General features: G+C 45.9%; 1 protein-coding gene and 1 long non-coding RNA gene across 7 annotated transcripts in view; one reads left to right on the top strand and one right to left on the bottom strand.

The window, feature by feature from the left end:
• Nucleotides 1-23,601, bottom strand: part of Arhgap26 (Rho GTPase activating protein 26) — a 394,170-nt gene that overhangs the window by 9,265 nt on the left and 361,304 nt on the right. For 2 of the 4 annotated variants that reach the window (XM_038329860.2, XM_038329862.1), the window contains exons 21-23: nucleotides 10,738-10,848; nucleotides 10,573-10,602; nucleotides 5,177-5,268 (exon numbers count right to left, since the gene is read on the bottom strand). In XM_038329860.2, the coding sequence (XP_038185788.1) occupies nucleotides 5,177-5,268; nucleotides 10,573-10,602; nucleotides 10,738-10,848 (233 nt within the window). Of the gene's footprint in view, nucleotides 1-5,176; nucleotides 5,269-10,572; nucleotides 10,603-10,737; nucleotides 10,849-16,974; nucleotides 17,495-23,601 lie in introns of those variants that run through there. The other 2 variants (XM_038329861.2, XM_038329863.2) reach the window with 2 other exon arrangements.
• Nucleotides 613-12,079, top strand: LOC119814307. Of its 3 annotated transcripts, XR_005285391.1 has the most exons (4): nucleotides 613-1,334; nucleotides 4,649-5,810; nucleotides 7,493-7,576; nucleotides 9,550-12,079. It is a non-coding gene; the product is annotated as an uncharacterized LOC119814307 (long non-coding RNA). The 3 variants fall into 3 exon arrangements; XR_005285390.1 differs by lacking the exon at nucleotides 613-1,334 and having other exon boundaries at nucleotides 4,202-5,810; XR_005285392.1 differs by lacking the exon at nucleotides 613-1,334 and having other exon boundaries at nucleotides 4,204-4,837.

Here is a 23,601-nt window from a genome sequence, read left to right as displayed (position 1 = left end):
GGCTGAGAGGCAAGAGTGGCAATGGCAGGGCTTGCTAGGCAGCTGGTGGGAACATGCAGGTGAGATGGTAAAATCAGCGGAATGCTAGTGTGGCAGAGGAGCAGGGAGGGAGGCTGAGACTAGCCTGCTAAGCGCTGGGATCACCCACTCCTGGGCAGTTCGTGGTCTCTAGGTGAGGATGCTGTCTACCTGAAAAGGACCTGGGACAGCTTGGTTTGGCAATGGTGCTTTGTTGTACACCACAATGAAGGATCTAGCTCATCTCAAATATGTGTGTGTGCTCGCTCACACAGGCACACATGTGCATGGATGTATGTGCACATGCGTGCAGCTGTGTGTGTAGAAGCCAGAGACCAGTACTGGTGTCAGGTACTCATGCCCAAGCATGTCACCTGCAGACCTGTCTCCCAGACCCTCATCTCAAAACATGAAAAGAGTATCTCAAGAACCCAATTTTTACAACTGCCATGCGAATTTTCTAGGTATCACAAATCACACTGCTTCCGGGTGACTAATGTTCCTGAGAACACAAATTACTTCTCTTTCCAGTTACTGTCTGAGGTGCTCCTAGCAGTGTGTACAGTTTCCTGGTAGATTGGCAAGAGCTGACACTGGACATATTTCCCAGTATTGCACATCAACCCTCTGTTACATGGAGCCCAGGAGCTGACTAAGCGGCCACCCCAGAGTCCTAGCTTGGGCCCCTGGAATCCCAAGGCTTAGAGATCAAGGGTTACAGAACAGCAGACTTTCACCCCACACACCCTTCCCTTCTCTTCCTTATTCCGCACGCAAAATACAGCACACTTACAACAACAGCTTACATGTTCGAAAACTGTCCGCAGGAAGCTTCAACCTGACCGCCGCAAAGAGCGTCCAAGCTACACAGGCTTAACCTTACCTCTCCAGGGTCAACACAGGAGGCAGTAGTCGGAAAAGGCCACTTCTTCTAACATCCTAATTATCGCCTTTGGTAATGCTTTATTTCTCCGACAGAGGAAAAGTAGATTTTTCCTCTAGAATAGGATCCGGTGAAATATTACCAGGCAAAACAGTCTTGGAAGTGGGTTAGCATTTCTGTCGGGGGCCAGGAATACAGCACCAAGGATAAAAGCACTTGCTGCAGAAGCTGATAACTCCAGAACCTAAGCTAAAAGCCAGGGTGGTGGTGTGCTTCTGAAATCCCACAATTCCTATGGTAAGATGGCAGGCGGAAGGAGAATCGGCTGGAAGCTAGACTGGAGTCTACAGCACACAGAAGAAACAAGAGAGACCCTGCCTCACGAGAAGGTAGAAGGAACTGCCTCCAGAAATAACGTTCTCCAAGGGCACAGGTGAGCCAACCCTGAAGACGTGAGAGGCGCAGAGCTGTGGTACCACCTCCCTTGTCTGTGGTGAAGTAGTGGAGTTGAGGGGAAAGATGCCTCCCCCCACCACCACCTCCAGTTATCCAGCCCTCCCCTTTACCAGTTGCAACACTTGGGTAAGCAGTCCTGCAACCTCTTCTGGGAAGTGCAGCAGAGCTGACCCTGTTGATGGGGTGGGGGTGGGAGCAGAGGGGACTGGCCCAAGAACATGAGCATGAGCGATTGGCCCCAACCCTTATCTGCCATATGGCATGGGCAGGGAAGAGATGCCTTCCCCCCTCTATGCCTGAGGCAGGTGGGGGAGCTGGTCCTGAGGTCATAAGAGTGGGGGAGCTGCCTCTGCCCCTCACCAGCTGCAGCGCCTGGGAGAACAGGCTCTGCCCCTCACCTGGGCAGCACAGTTGAGCTGGCTCTAAAGGTACAGGTGTGGGAGAGTCGACCCTGAGGGCCCGAAAGCAGAAGAACTGGCCTAGCCCCTTGCTCATGGCTGAAAGGGGTGAACCTGCCAGGGCAGTGCTGGAGAGCTCGCCCTGGCATGAGGACAAGGGAGAACTAGCGGCTGCCAACCCTGTAACTACCCAGGCCCAGAACCAGGGTTATGAGTTGGCACACCCCAACATCTATCCCATCTGTGATCTGCAGCAGCACGTGAAGGGGCCAGTCCTGCAGACCCAAAGCTGTAGGATCTCTATACACAGGGCAACAACAGGATATCCAAGAGGAGTCCCAGTGAGGCTTTAGTATTGATATTATAGTGTAGCAGAAGCCAAGGGCCTTGAACCAGACCAATAACTCTTTGACAGACACCTGCAAGTAAAGATGTATGGACAAAGGGGTTTACTGCGTGACTCACTGTGCCATACTACAGCTTCCATGATGAGACTGATTTTTTCCTATTTTCTTTATTTCTCTTAAATTTTATTTTATTCTGATTGATGGGGAGGTGTTGCAAGGGCAGAGGGCAGATATGAAGGGACGGGGAAATGAATGGGATCCAGATGCATCATGTGAAAAACACAAAGAATAATAAGAGGAAAAATAAGTCAGAAAAAAAGAAAAAAAATGTTCTCTGACTCCACATGTGTGTCACAGCACGAGTGTGCCCACGGTCACATGCAAGCATGTGATGTCACCATCGGAGAACTCTGGTGAACCCTGGAGATCACGGGAGTGCGTGGGAAGGGAACCAAACGTCTTTCTTGCTACATGTGTCTGTCTTTAAGGAGTTATGAAGGTTACCTGGTGGTGGGTGGGAGCAGTCACTGCACCTGCTGGGCAGAGCACCCCACTGGGAAGGGGAGGCCCTGGCAGGTCAAACTCGTGGGCTGTGTCTGCCTGACTTCTTGTTGTTCACTACTTAGGCTATGTCAAAAATGTGACTTAAAGTGAACGAGGAGGGGATGCGTAGTGGTGCAAGCCCCTTGTGAGAACAATCTGGCGTTTCCCCAAACACTGAATCTAGAGTCACCATGTGACCTAGCAATCTCAGAAGAAGTGTTTTTTAAAAAACACTCAAACATGAATGTCAACAGGATACCATTCTTAACAGGGAAAAAGTGGCAATAAGCTATCCTGTCAACTAACTGGTAGATGTTGAAGTAAATTTTGGTACAGCCACAAGATGAAATACTACTTGGCCAAAAAAGGGAATAAATTGCAGATATGTGTTACAACATGGGTTAACTTTGAAAAAACACCATTTAAAAATAAAAGAAAAAGCCGGGCGGTGGTGGCGTACGCCTTTAATCCCAGCACTCGGGAGGCAGAGGCAGGTGGATCTCTGTGAGTTCGAGACTAGCCTGGTCTACAAGAGCTAGTTCCAGGACAGGCTCCAAAGCCACAGAGAAACCCTGTCTCGAAAAAACAAACAAAAAAAAAAAAAAACAAAAAAAAAAAGAAAAGAAAATATAGAGACCACATATTATGTAATTTCTATTTGCATGAAATATCCAAAGTTCAGGCTAAAGGGCATGGGTTCATCGTGTGTGTGTGTGTGTGTGGGGGGGGTGATATCCTAGAATCAGACAGTGGGGAGAATTGCATACCTGTATATATCACTCACCCATGGCAGGAGCACAACTGCCCCAGTCGTGACACCCATTCTGATTTGTCCGTCAGGGGAAGCTGTGCCATGTTAGTACAGCTGTTCTGTGTAGGGCACACTCACCATGGCAGGGTTTGGGACAGTCTTCTGCAGCCCCACTGTGCGTGCTGGTCTGCTAGGCTTGCAAGTACCGGCTGATGACAGGAGAGGTGGCTGCACTAGCTGTTTCATGCGCTCAAAACTTCAGCATGGTGCTCTGGACTCAGCGAAGCAGGGAGGGGGACCACAGGCTCATCGGGACACTTGCAGTTTCAAATTTGCCCCAGTTGTTGCTGGCCCAGGAGAACCAGGCTGGGACTCTCCCTGCATTGGGTACTGTGTTTCCCACCGGGTCTACTCATGCCTGACTGAATAGGTGGGAAGAATGCAGGGTGTGGGGGACACCTGGTGCCAGGCAACAGAAACAGTGCCTACAGCTGGCTGATAGTCGGGCTGGGCCATGCTAGCTCAAAAAGAAAAGCCATTCTTGTCACCAGATCGCAGCACCACGGTCTTTTTCTAAGATGGACACAGAGTCGTGACAATAGTAAGGATAGCACACTGAATATATCCTATCCCATTCCTTCAGTACGACTTTATGACTACACCATATATCAGCTTGATAGTAAGGATAGCACACTGAATATATCCCATTCCTTCAGTACGACTTTATGACTACACCATATATCAGCTTGATGTCCTTCTGACCATACCATGCAAGGTAGGTATGCATTCTGCTGTGACAGAGAGAAGAAGCAGGGCACAGAGAAATGATGTCACCACTTGAGGTCACATCAGAGCAAGTAGTCAGACTGGGACACGTACTGTGGCCTGGCTCTAGGGTTCAGGCTCTCCTGTGCTGTGAGGGCACCTGCTTCTGCTGCTTCTCAGTCACATGGGGAGAGGTGTGGTTAGGGCCAGGCAGGGGTGCCCGGCCAGATTCGTGTGACCTTTGCCCTCACTGTACCTGGGGCAAGCGCTTACCAGAACAAACACCTGGGTTGTGGAAAAAAGCAGCTGCCTCTTTGGTTTCCTCTGAAGCAAACAGAACTAACTGCTTTTAACCCTGAAGGAGAACTTCACCATGGAAAGCAGCCATCACAGAAACTTGGTGTTTGCACAGGGGGCCAGATTTTCCTCTTAGGCAAAGAATTATGCCAAACCAAGCTTCATTTTTCACTATAAAATACGTTTCTAGGCTGGAAGACAGAAAGAAATGGGATAATGGTGCACCGAGCAGTCCTTGGTTTCATGGAGCGCCACATTACATTCTTGTACCAGGATGCCATGCCAGGCCGTTGCTGGGGTGTGATGTCACATGACAGAATCTGTTCTGTGCTCCAGGGAGGAGGAACAGGAAGAGGTTCACTGCCCGCCTGGCTGTCTGGTGAGTGGGCCTTGCCTGTACAATGCAGGTGGACATCCCAAGGAGAAAGCATGACATGACAGGTGACCTTAAGCTCGTCCGATACCAGTGACCAATTGCCACCATCCTGTATCCACTCCCTTGTCATTGATTGTCTAGCTCACAAATGTGAAGCACCAGGGCCAGGTACAATCTCACTCAGAGATGGCTCCAAACAACTCAGTGACTGGATGTCAATGTGGGCTACCCAAGATAAGGCCTCCAGAAGTCTGATTTGGGCAAAGATCCCCTTGGCTCATGGAGGAGCTTCATTTACCTGCATTCCCCCCCTCCATTCTTGTGAGATGATGGGAAACTCACCGTTATCGAAGACGGTGCCTGCTGTGAACGAGAGCTCAGAGTCGTGTTCAGCTTTGCAGGCATACAAGGCCTTTGCCTTCCGGAACGGCGTGCTGTGTGGAGAGGGGAGTTTATTTAACATTGTTTGCAACCACGAAAGCCACAGATAGTTCACCGTTCTTCTTCCCTTTCTTTGCCAGCCACCTAGCCCTCTCTCCTGGGAAGAGCCTGGACAGGGTAGACAGATGGCAAAACAGGAGATGGGAAAGTCTTAAAGGCCACAGGAGAGAGCTGAGGAAGAGTCAGGAAAAGGCCATGCTCTAAGAAGCCACAATTCTCCAAAGTCACCTTGTGCCCCAGAGAAACTTTACCTGGGAACAGCTGGGCCTGGGAGGGGAGGGGAGAGCTTTCAGAGAGGGAGTGTTTGGGGTAGGAAGAGACCACAGGGCCCTGCAGAATGTTCCCAACAGTTGCTCTGGGAAGTTGGCAAAACCCAATGAACCCAAAGTCCAGCAGAGCCAGATTTCAGCCCTCCCCCCAGATGTTCTCCATCACTGCTGGGGCAGCCTTCCAGAGCTGGAACTCTCCAGCCCCCAGGGCAAGCAAGGCTGGAGGAGGCGTGTGAAGCGGTGTGTGAGCACACATGTGTACCAAGGTGGGAGTGTGCGGGGAGCCGGGAGGGGCAGAGGTTGAGTCTGGGTTTTGTTCTGGGTTCTCTCATTCAATGAATATCAACAATGCTCTCCCCATGCTATCAGCATGCCCTTGAGAGCATTTACATGCCCTATCGATGTGCATATAAAACTATAAGCAATAGAACTGAAACCGAAATGTTTGCACATCACTTTCCAAGGGATTATTACACGTAGCCAGAGTCAAGGCTGGCACATTTTTGTGGTAACAGGGCCAATCTTTGAGTTCTTGAAGGCATGTGGTCTCTGCTGTAACTACTTCACGCTGCACTGCCACACACAGCAGCCAGGGACACCACGGAAACAAACCAGTGAGACCACATTCCAGTAAAAAGTCATCTACCAAAGAACAGGGGCAGAGTTTGACCATCACAGGCCATGCGGTGCAAGCCCGTGTGTCTTCAGGGTCACTTGTGGGAACAGGGTAATTTTACTTTCTTTGACTGTCAAGCTTGACTTTGGTACCCGACTATTCTTAGCAGTCTGTAGACTTTTCACAGGTCACGATGACATCTGACTGTCAAAAGGCTGCTCTTTATTTGCCACAAGTGACTTTCTTTCTCCAAGTCATCTGAGGGAGTACACTCTGGAATCCAGAAGTACAAGTTTTAAAAAGCCAGAGGGCCTCTGGCATAAGAAGCCAGTCAGGAGATGTATGTCATTGAATTTGTCTTCACTTGACATTCTGAGAGCCTCCTGGAACTGGAAATGCCCTGGCTGACAGGGGACCTGGGTCTGCTGAAACTGCTGTTGCTTAGCGGTACCAAGTGCAGGTTCTCTTTGGGAAGGATGAGCCATGGATGATGGGGGCATTCCTTCTAGCCTTGGGTCCGTGAAAATGGAAAGACAGACAACTGAAAGGGTCTGTTGTACAGCAGGGGGAGCGGAGTTGGTGGTTATCCAGACTGTGTTGCCAGGGAAACAGTTTACGGTAGCTCTCCCTGGTTTTCTTATAGCCAACGGGTGATGCTGGGAAGGGGAGAACTGGGAAAGCAGAAGGAAATGATACAGGGGCCCTGGGGATGAAGGAAAAAGGCCTTCGGTTCCCATCAGCTCCAGCTCCTCTGATCTAATCGCATTAAATAATAAACCTGCATGTGGGTCAGCCAGGGCCCAGCAGTCACTGTGTAGCCATTCACAGTGAACAAAATGTGGCCTCCTTTCCCCACCTCCTGCCCTGATCATGGGTGGAAACCAGCCAGGAGGCTGTGAAAGGGGCTAAAACAGCCCAGCATTATACTGTCGAGCCTGTGGAGTCTTGAGTGATACGCAGGTTATAAGGAGAATCCAGGCCATAGGAGCCAAGGTTGAGACCAGGGCTGCCTCTGAGGACAGAGCAGCACAGGTGGGCACAGTGTGAGGAGACCAGGGAAGGCAAGGTTTCTCTGGATGGGGTTTCCCTAGAGGTTACTTACTAACCTCATTAAATAAAGGTCACGGGACAGAATAGGGGCCGCCCAGGAAACCAGTAAGACTGTCTGGCAAGCAGACAGCAGAGAACATGGTCTCTAGCACCCACAACTACTATTAGAAGGGATTAACTTTCCAACAATATTAAAAATTTGCAATTTAGTAATGAAATGTCAGAAAACAGTGCATTAAAAGTAAGATGAAGGTCACGAGAGACTCTGTTTATCTCTAACAGGTGATTGACAACTGATGGGAAGATCCTCCCACAACTGTCCAATGGTGCACAGAAAATAGAGGGATGCAGAAGGGGTGTGCTCATGTATGTATGCGTGCGCGCACACACACACACACACACCTACAGGGCTGGGATCAAATGTAGGGTGCCACGGATAGTGTAAGCAAGCACCAATCTGTGTCTCTAGCCCCAGAGGGCATGCTTTTAAAGTGGGTTGTTCCCATTCCCAAGAAGTATGGTCCCCATAGAGAGTAACGGATACCTAGTCAAATTTGGATTTCATATAAATAATGCATACTTTTTTGCATATATGTCTACTAAGAAATTTATTTCTTACTTATCTTAAATTCAAATTTAACTGAGTAGGCTGTGTTTTTATTTGGTTCGGTAATTCTAGCTGGGGAAGTCTGTCTTGTTAAAGTCTGCCATTGCTATAAGCCTTGTATGCCATAGCTCGCTCTGAAAGTTCCTAAGGCGTTTGCTTTAGGTAAAGGGTCTCACCCAAACAGATAGATCCTGTTGGCCAAAGTCTGGGGTTGGGAAGCGCTGGCTCTGGTTGAAGCCGGCACTGTTGGTTGCTTGGCTCCCTACTCTGCAGCTGGACACGGGCTGGGGAGGTGCTTGCAGGCCCCATCTCAGCATTCTTTAGCTTTGGGATGGGCCTTCAAGGGCATGAACAACTCTGGAACCTTCTGCTGGTTCACTTTCAGTGTTTGCCTTTGAGCGTGGAACGAGGCCAGGAAAACACTCAGAGGAATTTCCCTCAAATGCCCTTGCAAGCTCTGCAGAATGACAACCCACTCTCTATGGTGCGCGCTCCTGGAGGCGGGGCCAGCCTGCAGTGATCTGATCATTAAGACAGTTCCCCAGAGTCCAAGTGCAAATACAAATTAGGGTCTAATGTGGGGGCTTCTTGGGAAACAGATGGGCAAATGGGAAAAAAATCCAAGGGCAAAGGTTAAAGGGGCTTTCTTCAGTGCCCATCTCTTCTGTGCAGTAAAAGGTACCTCTATTTCTGAGCTTGAAACAAGAAGCTCAAACAGCAGACTGAATGGAGAGAGGAAGCCATTGCCCTGGTTTCCCAGGACCCCAATTAGGCCTCATTCAGAATCTGTTGTTAAAATGTTTGCCAAAGGAAAGAAAAATTGAAGTTTTATGTTCTGTTAGTCAGTTTGGGGAAAGGTGACATTTGACCTGAACAATGGGTACACTCCCCCAACTCTTTGCTCTGCACTGTAACAGCAATTAGGGTCTAGAACCCACCTCTGGCCTCCAAGTGGGCTACTTTTCCAGCAGGGTTCCATCTGTGCTTACCTTGACATAAGCATGTAACTCAGTGACTTCCAATATTAAGCCCTACTGTGGCTTGCCTACTTCAAAATGAGAGTCCTAAAGGATTATGGGACATCTTCATAACGGTGCCTTTAAAAAGGACACCAGAGGGGGCAGTATTGAGTAACTACTTGTGTGTAGGCTAGCCCCATTCCCCTAATGAAAAATGAAATTTATGCCCTGGCAATGCTGAAGAATGCATGGGCAGCCTGTATATGGTGGTTCTGTTGAACTTGTTCATGGTCTAAGGTGATGAGGAAGACTAACCAGGTCTCTTCCTCCATTCATGCCCAAGGCTATTTAGTAAGTAAATGAGTCACTGTGGTTGGTCCGTTCCAGGGCCTCATGGGTCAATGAGGGGCCTATCTGGAATAATCCACATGGTTTCTGGTGTGTTAGAAAGTAAATGTCTCCTAAAGAGCCTAGCAGTTGCCTAAAAATCATTCACAAAGAGCTTAAAGTGTTAGGAAAACAGGATCTAATTTTTACTTTATTTATGAAGTGAAGACAAAAAAAAAAATACACTGCACAGCCCTATTTCCCATCGTCCAGAACCAAGGTAGATGGAAAGTCGCGTCTCATCCAGCAGAGCTGAGCGCTGGGATGGCACAAAAATTTACTGGTGTTGTCCCGGTCTTTAGAATAAAACTGCTGGAAAGATGACAAGAACTCCTAACTCCGCAATGGCTCTCATTTAATGAAGTGACCATTTTCTTTTTCCACAGTGCTGTTTGGGCCATTTCTTTTCCTGCCCTTACATGAGTCTAGGATGACACAGCAGATAGAAAATGCCCAAAGGGAGGAAAGTCATGCGCCTGCGTATACGGAGAGCATAGCTTTCTAAACGGTGAGAGTCCTCCCTGGTGGAGCCAGAAAAGGCAGTATGCAAAATTCCCATCAAAATCAAGAATGTCCTGATGCTTCTACCCTGTGCTACGGCTTGTTGGAGGCACAGACCAAGTCTGAGAGATGGCCACGAGGGCCCCAAGCAGCAGAAGGCACCTGCAGGATCTCTATTTCACCCTTCCTGGAGGTGAGAGCTTCTTTTCTACAAAGAAGCTCAAGAGCAACCCCATGGCACTTAGCCGCTGATCTCTCCAAGACAGGCCTGAAACATGGCCCTCTGGGAGAAGAGCAAGGTCAAGCCACCCACCCTCAAAAAAGAGGTGGTGCCTGTTCCCATGAGCACTCTGAGTTCATGACCTTCAGAGACAGAAGTGGGCTGGGAGGCCAAAAGATTCCTGGAGTACATGGGGTAGGGAGGCAGAAGCCCTGAGCGATTTAAAGAGCAAGTGTGTCATGTCTCAGTCTTTCCCTCTGTGCTATATTCCTCTCTTACTCAGTGGATCTGGCCTGTGACTGGATGTCAGGAACACCGGCCTGACCCACAAGCACACGCTGCCAAACATTACCTGATAACCAAGCGGTGAGGAAAGTGTGTATGTGTGTCAGCATTGCTCCTTAGGATATTATCTTCAACCAAAACATGGAGAGCCCAATGACTCAGAAAATATTCAACACATGAGTGCTATTTTTGGAGATCCCCATTCCTCAAATCCAAGCACCAGAGATTAATTCAGAAATGTGGGTAAGGTTAGAAAGGGTATTAAAGACACCATGCAAGGCCATGCATATTGTGCCTCTTGGCTTGGCTTCTTAGGAGGGAATCACTGAGAGCAGAGGAGGCCCCCAGTGTCCCTGACCAGCTCTGCATACGGGAACAGGTCAGTCACCATCCGTGGTTTTACCTGGAGTCTTCACGAACCGCTTCTTCTGGCCTGTCAAAAAGCAAGTGCAGGTTTGGATGGCAGGGAACAGAGTTGACGAGGAGGCTGAACACTGCGTGAAGAGAGGACCAAGCCAATGAGAGAACAACAGCAGCAACAGAAAATCAAACCAACCCTGCAACAGACCTGGCGGGGGATGAGTCGCTGGACGTGGATGAGGTGGGCATAGGGCTGGATGGCGCCGAGAACATGGGCCATGATGGCGAGAGGGGTGAAGTTGGGCTTGGATTCGGGGGGCTGCAAGACATAACAATCAGAAAACTCATCAGCACACAGGGAAACCACAGTGGGAGCACAGGAGGTTCATGGTGAGGTCAGATGACAGGGTGCTGCAGCAGAGCACAGGAACACCAAAGTCCAGAGGCATGCTGCCCAGTCTCCGTGCTCCAGGTCGGGCTTCTGCCCTGATGTCTTGATGCACAAGCATGTCCTTCGCCCCATCTCACAACTGCTTTCTTGGTGACCCGAGCTTCTCCATTATCTACTGTACCACTGGCCCTGGGGAACATGCGCTGGATACATAATGCGAATCTGCAGCTCTGTGTTTTGCTGCCTGCTTTGTTACACACTGACTGCACTCTGAGCCAGCCTTTAGCCTTCACTGCTGCGTGCTTTAAAACTTACGTCTCAGCAGAAATGAATATTTTTCTGGGCCACAAAGGCCATTCAGCCAGAAAACAATTTCCTGTTTACATTTTTAACTACACGGGCCGTGTGCCATTGGAGATCCAAGTGTGCGTTAGGAACACGCTAGGGGACAGGGGCAGGATGGACACACACCTTTCAGGGACAGCACTTATGGCTGTGTGTAGCTCTCTGGGGGGTGCGCGGTCAGGTCTGTTCTTTCTCTTGCTGTGGATTCTGATGCTCCAAGAACAATCTCAGTGAAAACACAGTTTTTAAAAAGGAGCCGAAACCTCACACTTGTCTATTTTATTCTCTGATGGGCAGCTGACCAAAGGGTTGGAGAGGAAAGGTTGGAATTACCACAGTCTGGCTGGTAGGTCTTAACTGGCCACGCGGCCCATCTGGCTCGTTTCTGCAGATTATTCAAACACCCTAGCACCTAGGTGAAACGACATTGTGTCAGTCATAGGAAGTGCAAACAGACGGCTGAGACGATGTGGAGGCCAGCTAGCCATACGACCACCTCAGTTCCCGAATCTGAGCTGGCTGCTGGACTGTACAAACAAAGTTCTTTATGGGAGAGGGCAGCTGCAGGTGGGGAGTCGGCAAGAATACATGCATGTCCTATATGAGGACATACAGGAACGGTACTAGGGCCACACCAATTCAGACATGACACTGGTATTGAGTGTGTGTGAGTGTGAGTGTGTGTGAGCTCGAGTATATGTGTGCATAAGCATATACAAAATAGATACACGAAGACCTGTGGCAGCATTCAGAGAACACCCTGTGCAAAGTTCATATCCTCCAACGAATCTGATTAAATACTTATTAAATGTCATCATGTGTATTATATTTCTAGCATATGTATCCCGTGAGGGAAGGAAGTCTTGTTCCTTTTGCCTTAGCTAGATTATCTGTGTAATTCCTGTAGGTATTGAAGAGCTAACTAGGGAGTAAATTAGTGGCTCTCATTAAGCTGTCCAAGAAGCCCACAGACAGGCACTGCTGGAATTTCCACTTCACAGATGTGAAACCCTGGGCTATGGAAAGGCTTGCCAGTCTTTAAGTGGCAGGGCCAAGATTCACTCAATGCCCTGACCCAAAGCCTGGCTCTCACTGCCAGTGTTCTGTCTTTGGGAAAGCAGGCCCTCCTCTGTTCCTCCAGGTCCTGAAAAGGTTAACAGACCCAGGCACAGCATTAGTGATCCTCTTACTGATTTATGAGTTTCCTTCAGATGCCTAACATTTGCAAGGGAGAATGGAAACACAGCAGCAGACTGAGTAAGACTCAGCACACAGTGAATTCCAATAGACTCCACAGTCCTAGCTCCGTTGTCCTGCCTGGTAGACTCGCAGAGCAGATGGGATTCATACCAAGAGAAGAAATGAAACTCAAAGAGTAGATTTCAATCCATCAAAGACTCATTGGTAAGCACCCAGAATGAGCAAGACGATAAAAACAATTTGCCAAAGTTTCTGGCTTTTAAGAGCTTAAAGTGTATTTGACAAGATGGAAGAGGTTAAAAAGAAAATCAGCATCAGAGAGAGCAAGAATCATTAGTGGGAGGTCAGCGACCATAGGCTGGTGACTCTCACTTGGGATCCAGAAACAGCTGTCCATCAACTATGCAGTCTTCCCGAGTACTTGGGCTGGCCACTGTTTTCTCTGGCCTCTCTCTGTCCCACCACATAATGTGCCAGTCAGTAAGGCCTGGAAAGGAGTCCTAAATCATGGCCCAAACCAGAAAGCTACGTGAGACGAGGGGAGGGTCAGGAGAACAACTGGGCTCCTGTCGTAATACCACAGGATAATCCTGTATCGACAAAGTAGTTGTCTATTGAGGAAATGCCTCTAGCTTCCTATGTCATATGCACAGGAAGCATAGTCTGGGAACACAAAATGGGGTTCTGAATGTCGTTTTACATCCTCAGACATCCCAGAAGTCCCCGGCCAGGAAAACAGGGCAGAAATCATCTGGGGGTGGGGCTGGAATGCAGGGCACTCATAACTCTCGTAAGAAGTGACTCTTCATGTCCCATGTCAGCTGCCGTAAATATTAATTGCACATTTTAATGCCTAACAGCATTTTATCTGTTTGATTTGGTCATAGCAATAAGCATTTATTTGCTATGAAATGACCACAATTTAAAATCTATTACCACTGTGTCAACGTTCATGAAATAATAAATTGCATACTCCACAGTACTTTTTATGATGTTTTCAACTACTGAAGCCATTATGCCTTTTATTTGCACACCATAAATGTCCATATCAACAATATCATGCACATTGTTTTATACACTGAGGAATGCTGATGGCAACAGAAGGGCTGAATCCACAGACACACTCATCTAAGAGACAATGAGACACTCTTTTAGTTTTGATGGAATTCACACAACCTAGAAGAGGGACTTAAAATGTACAGGGATGATGATACTCACATGTGCCAAAACATCAATTTCCTCTTCACTACAGTAATGACTGGCTACCAGTGACTTATTAAAATGACAAGAACCAACAACAAACAAACAAAAACTCTCAGTATTGTGATACTCCCAAACAAAACAGACCAACAAAAATCGGTCGCTTTCACCTTCGGCCCTAAAACCTCCATTAAGAAATTCTCGATTCTTTTCCCACTGCCAGAGCCAAACAAAACAAACAATCAAGGTTAAAAACAGGAGGAAATAACTTTCTAACTCCAATTTTAGCAGATGACCCTTAAAGATCTCTTACAACCCTCAGCCCAGCTGGGTATTTCGCAGCGGAACACCCCAGCATATTTTTCACCCTAAATATTCCTGGAGTCCTGCCAAAGCCTTCATCAGGGCCCAACTACAGCAATACCAGCTTCAACTTTAGCACGAAGGAAGTCTGCTGGGCTTGTCTGTCTCCAGTTGGGAGGCTCACATCAGCTGTAGTGTGCAAGCCCACGGTGTCCTCAAAAGGACTCGGCAGCCGCGGCAGCGTCTTTGACATTCAGCACAGTGAGAGAATAACAGCTCAGGGAGATAAGCCGAGGCCTTGGCAGTGTGTGAGGTTATGGCTGATAGTTCAAGTACAGTGTGTAGTAATGTCATCAGCTTGACACCCTTCTGGGGTGACTCACTTGAATGACGGAGCATGATGCACCGGCCAGGGCACGTTGGCCATGTTGTGAACAGTGCTATACCCGGGCAGGGCTCCCAATCCCAACAGAGATGCAGCAGATCCTTTAGGTCTTCACACCACAGTTATAGAGCTTGTGTGAGATGAAGGGAGCTCTTACTAGAGACATATGCTCACCAATACACAGAACGTTTATCTTCGGCTAGGGATGTATGCCACAGCATATTCATCTAGGATGTACAAGGCTCTGGGTTCAATCCACAATACAAAAGACAAAAGAAAGTTAATCTTTCTAAATTCTTATAATCAATTTATTTTTTATCAGATTTTATCAATTTAGTTTTTTATGAAAAAAAAATTAAAAATACTTAAAACAAAAAAGCAATGAGATTATATATAATTTGTATGACTGATAAGCGATGTTAACATCTTGGCATATTATATGCATGGTCAACAGGCTATTTTTTAAGTTACCCAATATAAGGATTTCTAATGTCATTTAATAGACTTTGGTACATTTTCCACTGGCTAGTGGGCATGTTATTGCACGGTATACCTGATTTATGTAGTCATTCTCTCTGTGTGCACATCCGGATTGCTATCCCTTTTTAGCTAATATAAATAGTGCTGCCATCATATCCTTGTAGAGGCTCACTGCCTGTGTCACCAATTGTTTCCTTAGCATAAATTCCTGGAAGTAACCTTAGTGGGTAAAAGGCTAGAATCTTCTTTTAAGGGTCATGATATATCCTGCCAAATAGCTCTTTTTCAAAAAACTCTAGGAAATGCACTCCACCAACACTGAGCACTATATCCAAAGACTTGGTATGCTGCTGTAGTTTAAGATTAGCTTAGACACCACCTCTTTCCCAGTGTTTCCAATAATGTACAAACAAGCGTGATTTCCTCCCAGTGTTCTGTTTTTACATGGGAGCAATGTTTAATTTTCCAAAGGGCATTCTAAAAAGTGAAGAAGGGACACCAGCACTCAGACAGACGGACTAGCAGGGACACTGAGCATCTAGTCTGACTGTGGAACTGCACCAAGAGGAATGGGAATAGCGAGTATTCAGCTAGCTCAGAATTCTTAAAGACTAAACAGAAGTTATGAAGAGGGGCCAAAGGTTGCTAAGCCAGCATCACACTGAGGAGAAGACATAAAACTTGCATTTATGTCTCTGCCAGAAGGGGCCCATAATCTGTAGCCCACATGTGTGTAGTTCAGGCCTGGGCGTGGGATGACCTTAACAGTTTATCTTTCCTTCAGACCTAGAATTGGGACTGAAGTCATTAAGGTCAAAGTGGGGATGTCTTTATTCTCTCTCCCCAAAAGGAGATAGAAAAACCAATAGCATCTAGACAGTGCAATTCCAGATTAGTGAGTGCCTCTTCCATGGAAAACATTCCTTTATAACTTGAAATATCATAAAAAAGAGAAAGGAAATAAAGCCATCTGGGCAAACAAAGTTGAGAGAAACACTGGTCAGTAGGATGACAATAGTGGATCAGAGAAAATGATACCAAATAAAATTGTAATCTCTTGATGAAAATTGAAGAACATAAGTTCTTTCATATGTGTGTCTACTCAACCTTTTGCAAAAGGAAATACAAACATGCCAACTGCTATGGAATAACCCTTTGTACACTGTGAAGATGTGTTGCTCTCATTGGCTTAATAAAGAGTCAGCTGGCCAGTAGCTAGGCAGGAAGAGGTTAGGTGGGAGAGCAAGACTGAGAGAATGCTGAAAAGAAGGGGGAGTAGCCAGATAGACCAACATTCAAGAGGACAGGTAAATGCCACAACTCATGTGGCAACATATGCAGATTGATAAAAATGGGTTAATTTAGGCTGTAAGAGCTAGTAAGTAAAAGCCTAAGCTATTGGACAAGCATCCATAATTGATAATAAGTCTTTGTGTAGTTATTTGGGAATTGGCAGGTAGGTCAGAAAAGTCTGCCTTCAGCCAACTTTTGGGATCTTGCAAAACGTGTTTTCTACTTTATAAGCAGGAAAGGGGGGGGGAGCTTATATGCTCCTGATCTCCATTCTGTGTTCTTTCCTAACTGATGTTTGTCTATGTTATTTATAGACATTATATCTCATCCATTATACCTTGTATACATTTTAATTCTGATAATTACAGAGCTGTTCCTTGTTTTAATGATGCTAGCTGACAAAATTCCCTTAGGGTCTTAACAATTATGGGCAGTTGCTTTAAAAAATACCTTTCTAATAATCTGCATTAAGATACTTGACAAATCCACAATATAACTATTCTGTTTTCCAGCTCAAAACAATACTGGTGGATAAGTTTCAAGTCAACTGTAAACTCTGATGGTGTAGGTGGAGACGGTGAGTAATTCCAGGGATTAAAGAAAACTGACAATCTTAGCAGAGGCTGTCTATTGTCCATAAGGTTCTCTCAGTGAACAGTGTGAATCTTCTCAGGTGAATAGTATAGAAATGAGGCAGATAGTGTTTGGGTGGAAGTTCCATCCCAAGCCCCCTCTCCTGGGAGTTGCCTTAGTCCAGGTCTCAGTGGGACCTCCAGATGAAAAGTTTTTGCACCCCGATAAATCTCTCCACTGATTCAATAATCCAAATCAGACCAAATCAAACCAAATTAGAAAAATCCCAGGTTTAATGGATACCAGCACTCCCGGGTGGGAGAGGAGACGGGAAGGAAGACCGGAAAACCGTGTGTTTGTTCTCTGGGGGGCAGTTTAATTAGCCTATGAGAATGATCTTGAGCATCTCTGGGGAGGGATCATCGTTTGGTGGGCTTTCTCAGATATGGAGTCTGGACTGAGGCAACTCCGAGGGGAGGGGGCCTGGAATGGAACTTCCACCCAAACATTCCAGACTCTTTGGATATATGGATGCCAGGGGCTGAAGTGAAGCTCCCACCCAAACAGAGAGGAACTCTGATTTTTAAAGGATGCCTGGACAAGAATCCTAGTTAAATTGATCACAGCGAGGAAAATCAATGGAAGGAACCAGAGGCACTGGGCCCAGAGCTTCAGTTGTGCATGTGGTACACAACACACGATGAGCTCAGCCTTTCCTTATTTTTAATCACACACTCAGGTGTAGGAGGAGGGTCCGCTTGTTCATCCCGGCCACAGGTATATCAACATTGGTTCCTAAAATTAAATATATTTGTTATTTTTCAACCAAAGAAAATTCATGATTTATAATGCTACTTTAGGACACCTCCATCTTTAGAGGAAGCAATACGAGAGTTTAACATGGGTTATTTCAACCTCCTATCCTACAGTCTGAGGTACAGCAATGGTCAGAATGTCAGGGAGGAATAAACATGGCTCCTAAAATGAGATTTGCAAGCATGGGAAAAGAACTATGCAAATACAGGACTCACACATTAAATTCTCTAAAATAAAATAATTGCAAAATATCCTTCCACAAATAGTACTAGAATAACTGGATACCTAAATGACATTGGACCTCCTATCTCACACAATCCAGGTAGATTACAGATCCTAATACCAAAGGCAAACAAAGCAGGCTATAGAAGATAAATTCAGGGTTAGATTTATCCAATGGAATACTATAGGTAGACTTCTCTTTCCCATCCACCAGTTCTCAAATAACCAATATAGAGACTCAATATTAATTATAAATGCTCAGCTGATAGTTCAAGCTTATTAATAACTAGTTCTTACAACTTAAGTTAATCCATATTTCTTAACTAAGTTTACCACATGGCTCATGGTTTATTACCTCATTTCATACATATCCTGAGACTCTGCCCTTCTTATTCCCAGCAGCTTCTCAGTCTGGCTCTCTTGCCCAATCTCTTTCTGCTCATCAGGCTGAGGCAGGGGGATTATGAATAGAGGCCAGCTTGGGCTACATAAGGAGCTCAAGGCCATATGATCTTGTTTCAAAACAAGAACAAAAATAAGCATAATCCTAACCTCCCAGTAAAGCCCAAACAAGTGTGTTTTAATTAAAAGATAATATTAAAAGAGAGGAGAAAGATCTATGACACATAAATAAATGTGGAATTCATAGCTAGGCTACATGAAGAACTACTAATTAAAAACAAAAAGAGGCAGAAAATAGGCAAGCAACCTGAGACTTGAAAAGGAAAAACTAAAGAAGTGTGCTTTTCTGGCTTACAGAAAAGTACACGAGAGCCGCATCAATCCTGCACATCCATACAATGGCTAGAAGGTAGGAATCAAATAGAGAGAATGCTGGTGCTTGTGAGTAGAACACCCAAACCTATTGTATTCTACCGAAGGAGAAGTAAAAATGATTGCTACACCCATTCTGATCAAGGTGAGTATGCCATCTATGGTCCAACAGCTATGTACCAGGATGTACCCTGGAGGACTATGCATGTGTGTTCCAGGACTATGACTATGCAGAAGATTATGACAAGCAGGACTGAGTGGCTCAGGTGCAACGTGCTTGCTCTGTAAGCATGAGGACCTGAGTTCCTTTCCTAGAACTCATGCGAAAACTCGCTGGGCATGGGGCTTTCATGTGAAGGTAACAGAGCAGGCAAGGCAGAGGAAGGTGGGTATCTGGGGCTCAATGTCAGCTACCCTAACCTATCTGGAGAGTTCCAGGCCAAGGAGGACTGAGCATCTTGTCTAAAAGTACAAAACAAGGCTCCCGAGGAGCTGCAGCTGAAGCTTCCCTGTGCACCACCTGCTCAGAATGTGCAGCACAATAAATTTGGAAGAGTAAAGAGTGGGACCCTCATACTTCAGGAAAAGAAGAATAGAAAATGCTTTTAGTGGCTTGATACAAAGGCTCATTTTATACAACCAGGATGAGTAAGTCATGTGTACGTGAATGGCCCTCAAAACTGTTTATCAAAAGGGACTCAACCATGAAACATTTTAGTAAATACTGCTTTTATGGAAACATGCTATCATCATTTTTTCCAGATTCCCCATTACCTCTCTACCCTGAAAAAACAAAACAAAACAAACAATTAGGATGCTTCTAGGGGCAGTGAAGCGTCTGCCTAGAAGTGAAAGCTGAGTCACTACTTGTGACTGTACTCCAACAAGGCAAGGTTCAGCCTCCTTGTTGCAACTTTCACACTGTAAGTATCCTTTCAAGGTCTGCGTGGTGCCACATCTTTACAACTCTTAAATATTTTAATATTTTTATTTTAGGCATATGAGTATTTTTCCTGTATGTGCCTAGTATCTGCGAAGTGAGAAGAGGGGTTAGATCCCCTGAAACTGGAGTTACAGATGGTTCTAAACCACTATGTGGTGCTGGAAACTGAACCTGGGTTCTCTGCAAGAGAAACAAGTGCTCTTAACCACTGAGCTATTGCTAGACCACACCCCATTCTCTCTCTCTCTCTCTCTCTCTCTCTCTCTCTCTCTGTGTGTGTGTGTGTGCGCGCGCGCGCACACACACGCGCACACGTGTGAGTATACACACCTTATTGAAAATGTCACTTTTTCAAAAGTCCCCACTGAAGTGTTTTGGTATTCCTAAGCACAAGACGGCCTTGATGGGCTTCACAGAAGAACATATGTTCATATGTTCAGAGTAGCTTCATTAACTGAGTACGTTAATCAATAGTATGTTAAAGGAGGGGTCTTACAGAGAAATACAGGTAAAACATGGTTTGTACCAATTAACTGATGAAAATATGACAAGAAGTTCTCACAGGAACCTTAACTTGTATTGTTTTGAGGATCAAAGACTGGGGCACTGACCAGTCTGGTGACTTTACAGAGTGTGATAACTGCATTTAGAAAGTAAAAATATCAGTCAAATAAGGAACTGCTTGTTGTAAACATCAGATCTGTACTCACTGTTGTGGAGAGAGAGGTCAGTGACAGAGAGAAGGCCAGAGGCACAGATAACGATGATGCTGAACTTCTAGCCTGGGTGCTGATTAAGTGGGTAGTTGCTAAACAGTAATTCGTAAGTCATATTCCCATATCTTATGCATACTCTTCACTATAAATATGTTCTAAATCTAGCTTAAAGCACAGTGTGACATGCTAGTCACATTTATCCTCCATAGTTGCTGAAATTAAAGGCAACTGTGTATGTGAGTGTGTGTGTGTGTGTGTGTGTGTGTGTGTGTGTGTGTGTGTGTGTGTAACATTACCTCTATGCTTTAAGTAGTTTTAGGTTTCTAGTAAAATTGGGCAGAAAGTTCTAAGTTCCCTTGTCCACAGACAGGCATGGTCTTTGTACTTGTAAACTGTTTTCTATATTTTCTTCCATCCAGAGTGTTCACTGTACTCTTTAGGATGTTAGAGAAGGGCAAAATGTAATTTAGACTGTGTGGCACTAATCCGCGGACTGCATTTCCAGTCGGCAGCTCCCAGTGGACACTGTTCTCTACCTTTTCTGTAAAGTGCAATTAAGAGACGTTCCTGGGCCGCTTCTATGCCCACGAACTAACCTTCCTATCCAGCCTACCGCTGAGAATGTATGCTGACTAGTCTAGAGACCTTTCTTTCTTTCTTTAGCAGAGTTATTACAACAGATCCACAGTTTCTTTTCTTTACTGGAGCATGGGGAAGTCGGGGAGGCTGCCTCTGATGTCACATTCTGAGTAGGCTGGACAATATGTTAAGGACACAGGGAGAGGCCGGACCATCTGGCACACTTTTCTATACAGTCTACTCTCAGGGAAGATTTCCTGTTTGAACTACTCAGAAATGAGGAGAAGAAAATTTTTTAATAAGAGTCTAAATGTCAGCTAGCAAAAACAAAAGACTCTAAAATTAGCAGTGGTGGTCCCAGATTTTCTTAGCTTTATAGTAACCCTGTGAAGATAAAACAAGGAGCCTAGATTTATTCTCTGGGCTCAGAGCTTCCAGCAATGGAAAAAGGTTTCTGCTAATGACAACGTCTAGGCTGGTTAAACACTTACAACCATACCGTGGTCCGGATACCGCAAAAGGCTTATGAGGCAGAGAGATAAGGAGAGACCAACTCTGAGGAAAAGGCTAATGCTCTCCAACTCTCCTTCCTTCCTTCCAAATGCACAGCTGAACCCTTGAATTCTGCTGCTTACTCAGGACTCTAAACATGTGGGAAATTGCTTTGTTGATTTCAAAGACCTTTTCCATCCTCAGTGCCCGGCCCTGCTCCTCCGGGGCAGGCACAGCAGTGCACTCCCTCAAATTCCGTGGGTGCTGGTGCGCGTGCAGGCGCGGACATCTGGGGTGCGATGGCCTTTATGTCATCTTTGTGTCCTCGCTCCTTTAACTCTGAGGAATGTATTGACTTGACTGTAAAAAATTTTGAATGATTTTCCAGAAAAGTCACCTCTCCGCTAGGAGAAAAAAGATCATTTCAACATCTGTGAATAAAAGAAGTGGAAGGACTATGATTTTTATATTCTCTTCTAGTTCTTATACTTCAAATATGGAGAAGTCAATAAAAGAAAATACAGCAAGACTATTAATTATTATTTCACAAAACTAGCTTTTTTGTTGTTTCTGCTAAACTTGAGGTGGACTCAAATTGACTCTGGACTACCTATGTGTTACTAATCAAAAACTAACACAGAAAACAAAAATTTTATTTCATTTTTTTGCTGGTGTCAAGTTGGGAGCATAGGCCCCAGCCTCTCGCATCTATCCCAGCCCCCAGGCCTGGTCGGGACTTCAAATCCCAGCAGGCCAGGTCCTGACCCCTCCCTGGGGGTTGGGTCAGGACCACTCCCCAGGGTATTTAAATAAGTTCCCAAAAGAGGAACAGGTGGTCCCTTTTCCTTCCTCCTGGTGGTATGTTTGTGCGGCTTCCCGATTCCCCCTGGAAGCCACCCGAGAGTGCAGAACTCCCATTAAATGTGGATATTTCTTAATTTGGCTTGTTTTGATTTGGCTTGATTGGAAATTTTGTGTCAGCAGGGAGCTTGCGTTAGGAAATATTCCTAACTGCTGGTTCTTTAAGAATTTTGTTCAGTGTGTTTTGATTATTTTCACCCCTATCTCCAGACCCACTCCCCCAACTTTGTGTCCCCTGCCGTAAAGTATAAATGCTTAACTTAGAAGAACGATTCTGGTGATAATTTCAAAATATAAATCTTACCATGAAATTTCTCTTCCTCGCTGCTCACTGACAATATAAAGACCAAGGTGTTCTCAGAGGAAAAGCCTGCCTTGTTTCTGACCTGTCCAACAGTGTACTATAGGTGCACAGGCCTCCTAAACACATTGCATAATAAATGCTGAAACCCCCCACTGGTTATAAGTGTAGCATAAATCCCTTCCCCTGGGAGACTGGCATGTGGAACTTCAGTTCGTAGCCACATAGCAGTGTCTCCAGCTCCGTTTTTCTGGTTCACCTGGAGAAGCTCTTACCCACCCCATTTAGGCAGGCATGGGACCTAAGTCGGACAATTCGCCTAGCAGCACAGCGACTGGCCCACAGACGGGCTATATCCTATCAGCAGCTACTTAGAGGGGAAAAGTCTACACACTCCCCTTCCTGGATCTGATGCCTCAAATGCAATGGAATAGGCTGAGCAGAGGTTCCCCCCCCTTTAATCACATGACAAGTATTTACTAGCAAATGAAGTTTGAAAGAGAGAGGGATGAGAATCAAGCATAATAATAATAGTAACTTGGATTACTGGATCCAATTTCCAGGTTATTTATATCCTGAGACTTCTTAATAACAAGGACCCCAAATTCTTCCCACTACTCATCTCTCTTCTGTGCTTCCAACTCTGCTTCCACACTACTGGGGACTGAACTCAGGGTCTCGTGCAGGCTAGGTAAGCACACTTCTCCTGAGCTAGCACCCCAACCCTTTTTTTCTGGGTCTCTCTCTCTCTCTCTCTCTCTCTCTCTCTCTCTCTCTCTCTCTCTCTCTCTCTCTCTCTCTGTGTGTGTGTGTGTGTGTGTGTGTGTTATAGAGTCTTGCTCTATACAGTCCAAGTTGACTTTGTGACTTTCAACTTGAGATCCTCTTGCCCTTCTAAATTCCAGGATGACACCCACCCCCATTCTACCTCCATCTCCTCTTACCTTCTCTCTCCTCTTCTTTTGAGACCTATCCTGTGCAGCCTGGGTTGGCCTAGAACTTGCGATGGAACTGAGGATGTGCATGAATTCTTGATTCTCTTGACTGCACCTCGCAAGCCCTGAGACTACCAGGCATGAGCCACCATGAGAGCCTCCCTCAAACCTTTCATGGAAGGCCCAGGAAGTAAATAGTTTATATGGCAGACCAATAAGCAAATTTGAGGATATTATGTAGACACCCTGTATCACCATTTAAA

The sequence above is a fragment of the Arvicola amphibius genome, chromosome 5, assembly GCF_903992535.2.
Source record: "Arvicola amphibius chromosome 5, mArvAmp1.2, whole genome shotgun sequence".
Lineage (NCBI taxonomy): Eukaryota > Metazoa > Chordata > Mammalia > Rodentia > Cricetidae > Arvicola > Arvicola amphibius.
The sequence above is the reverse complement of the archived record's forward strand: the minus strand, read 5'-3'. Positions and strand labels throughout refer to the sequence as shown.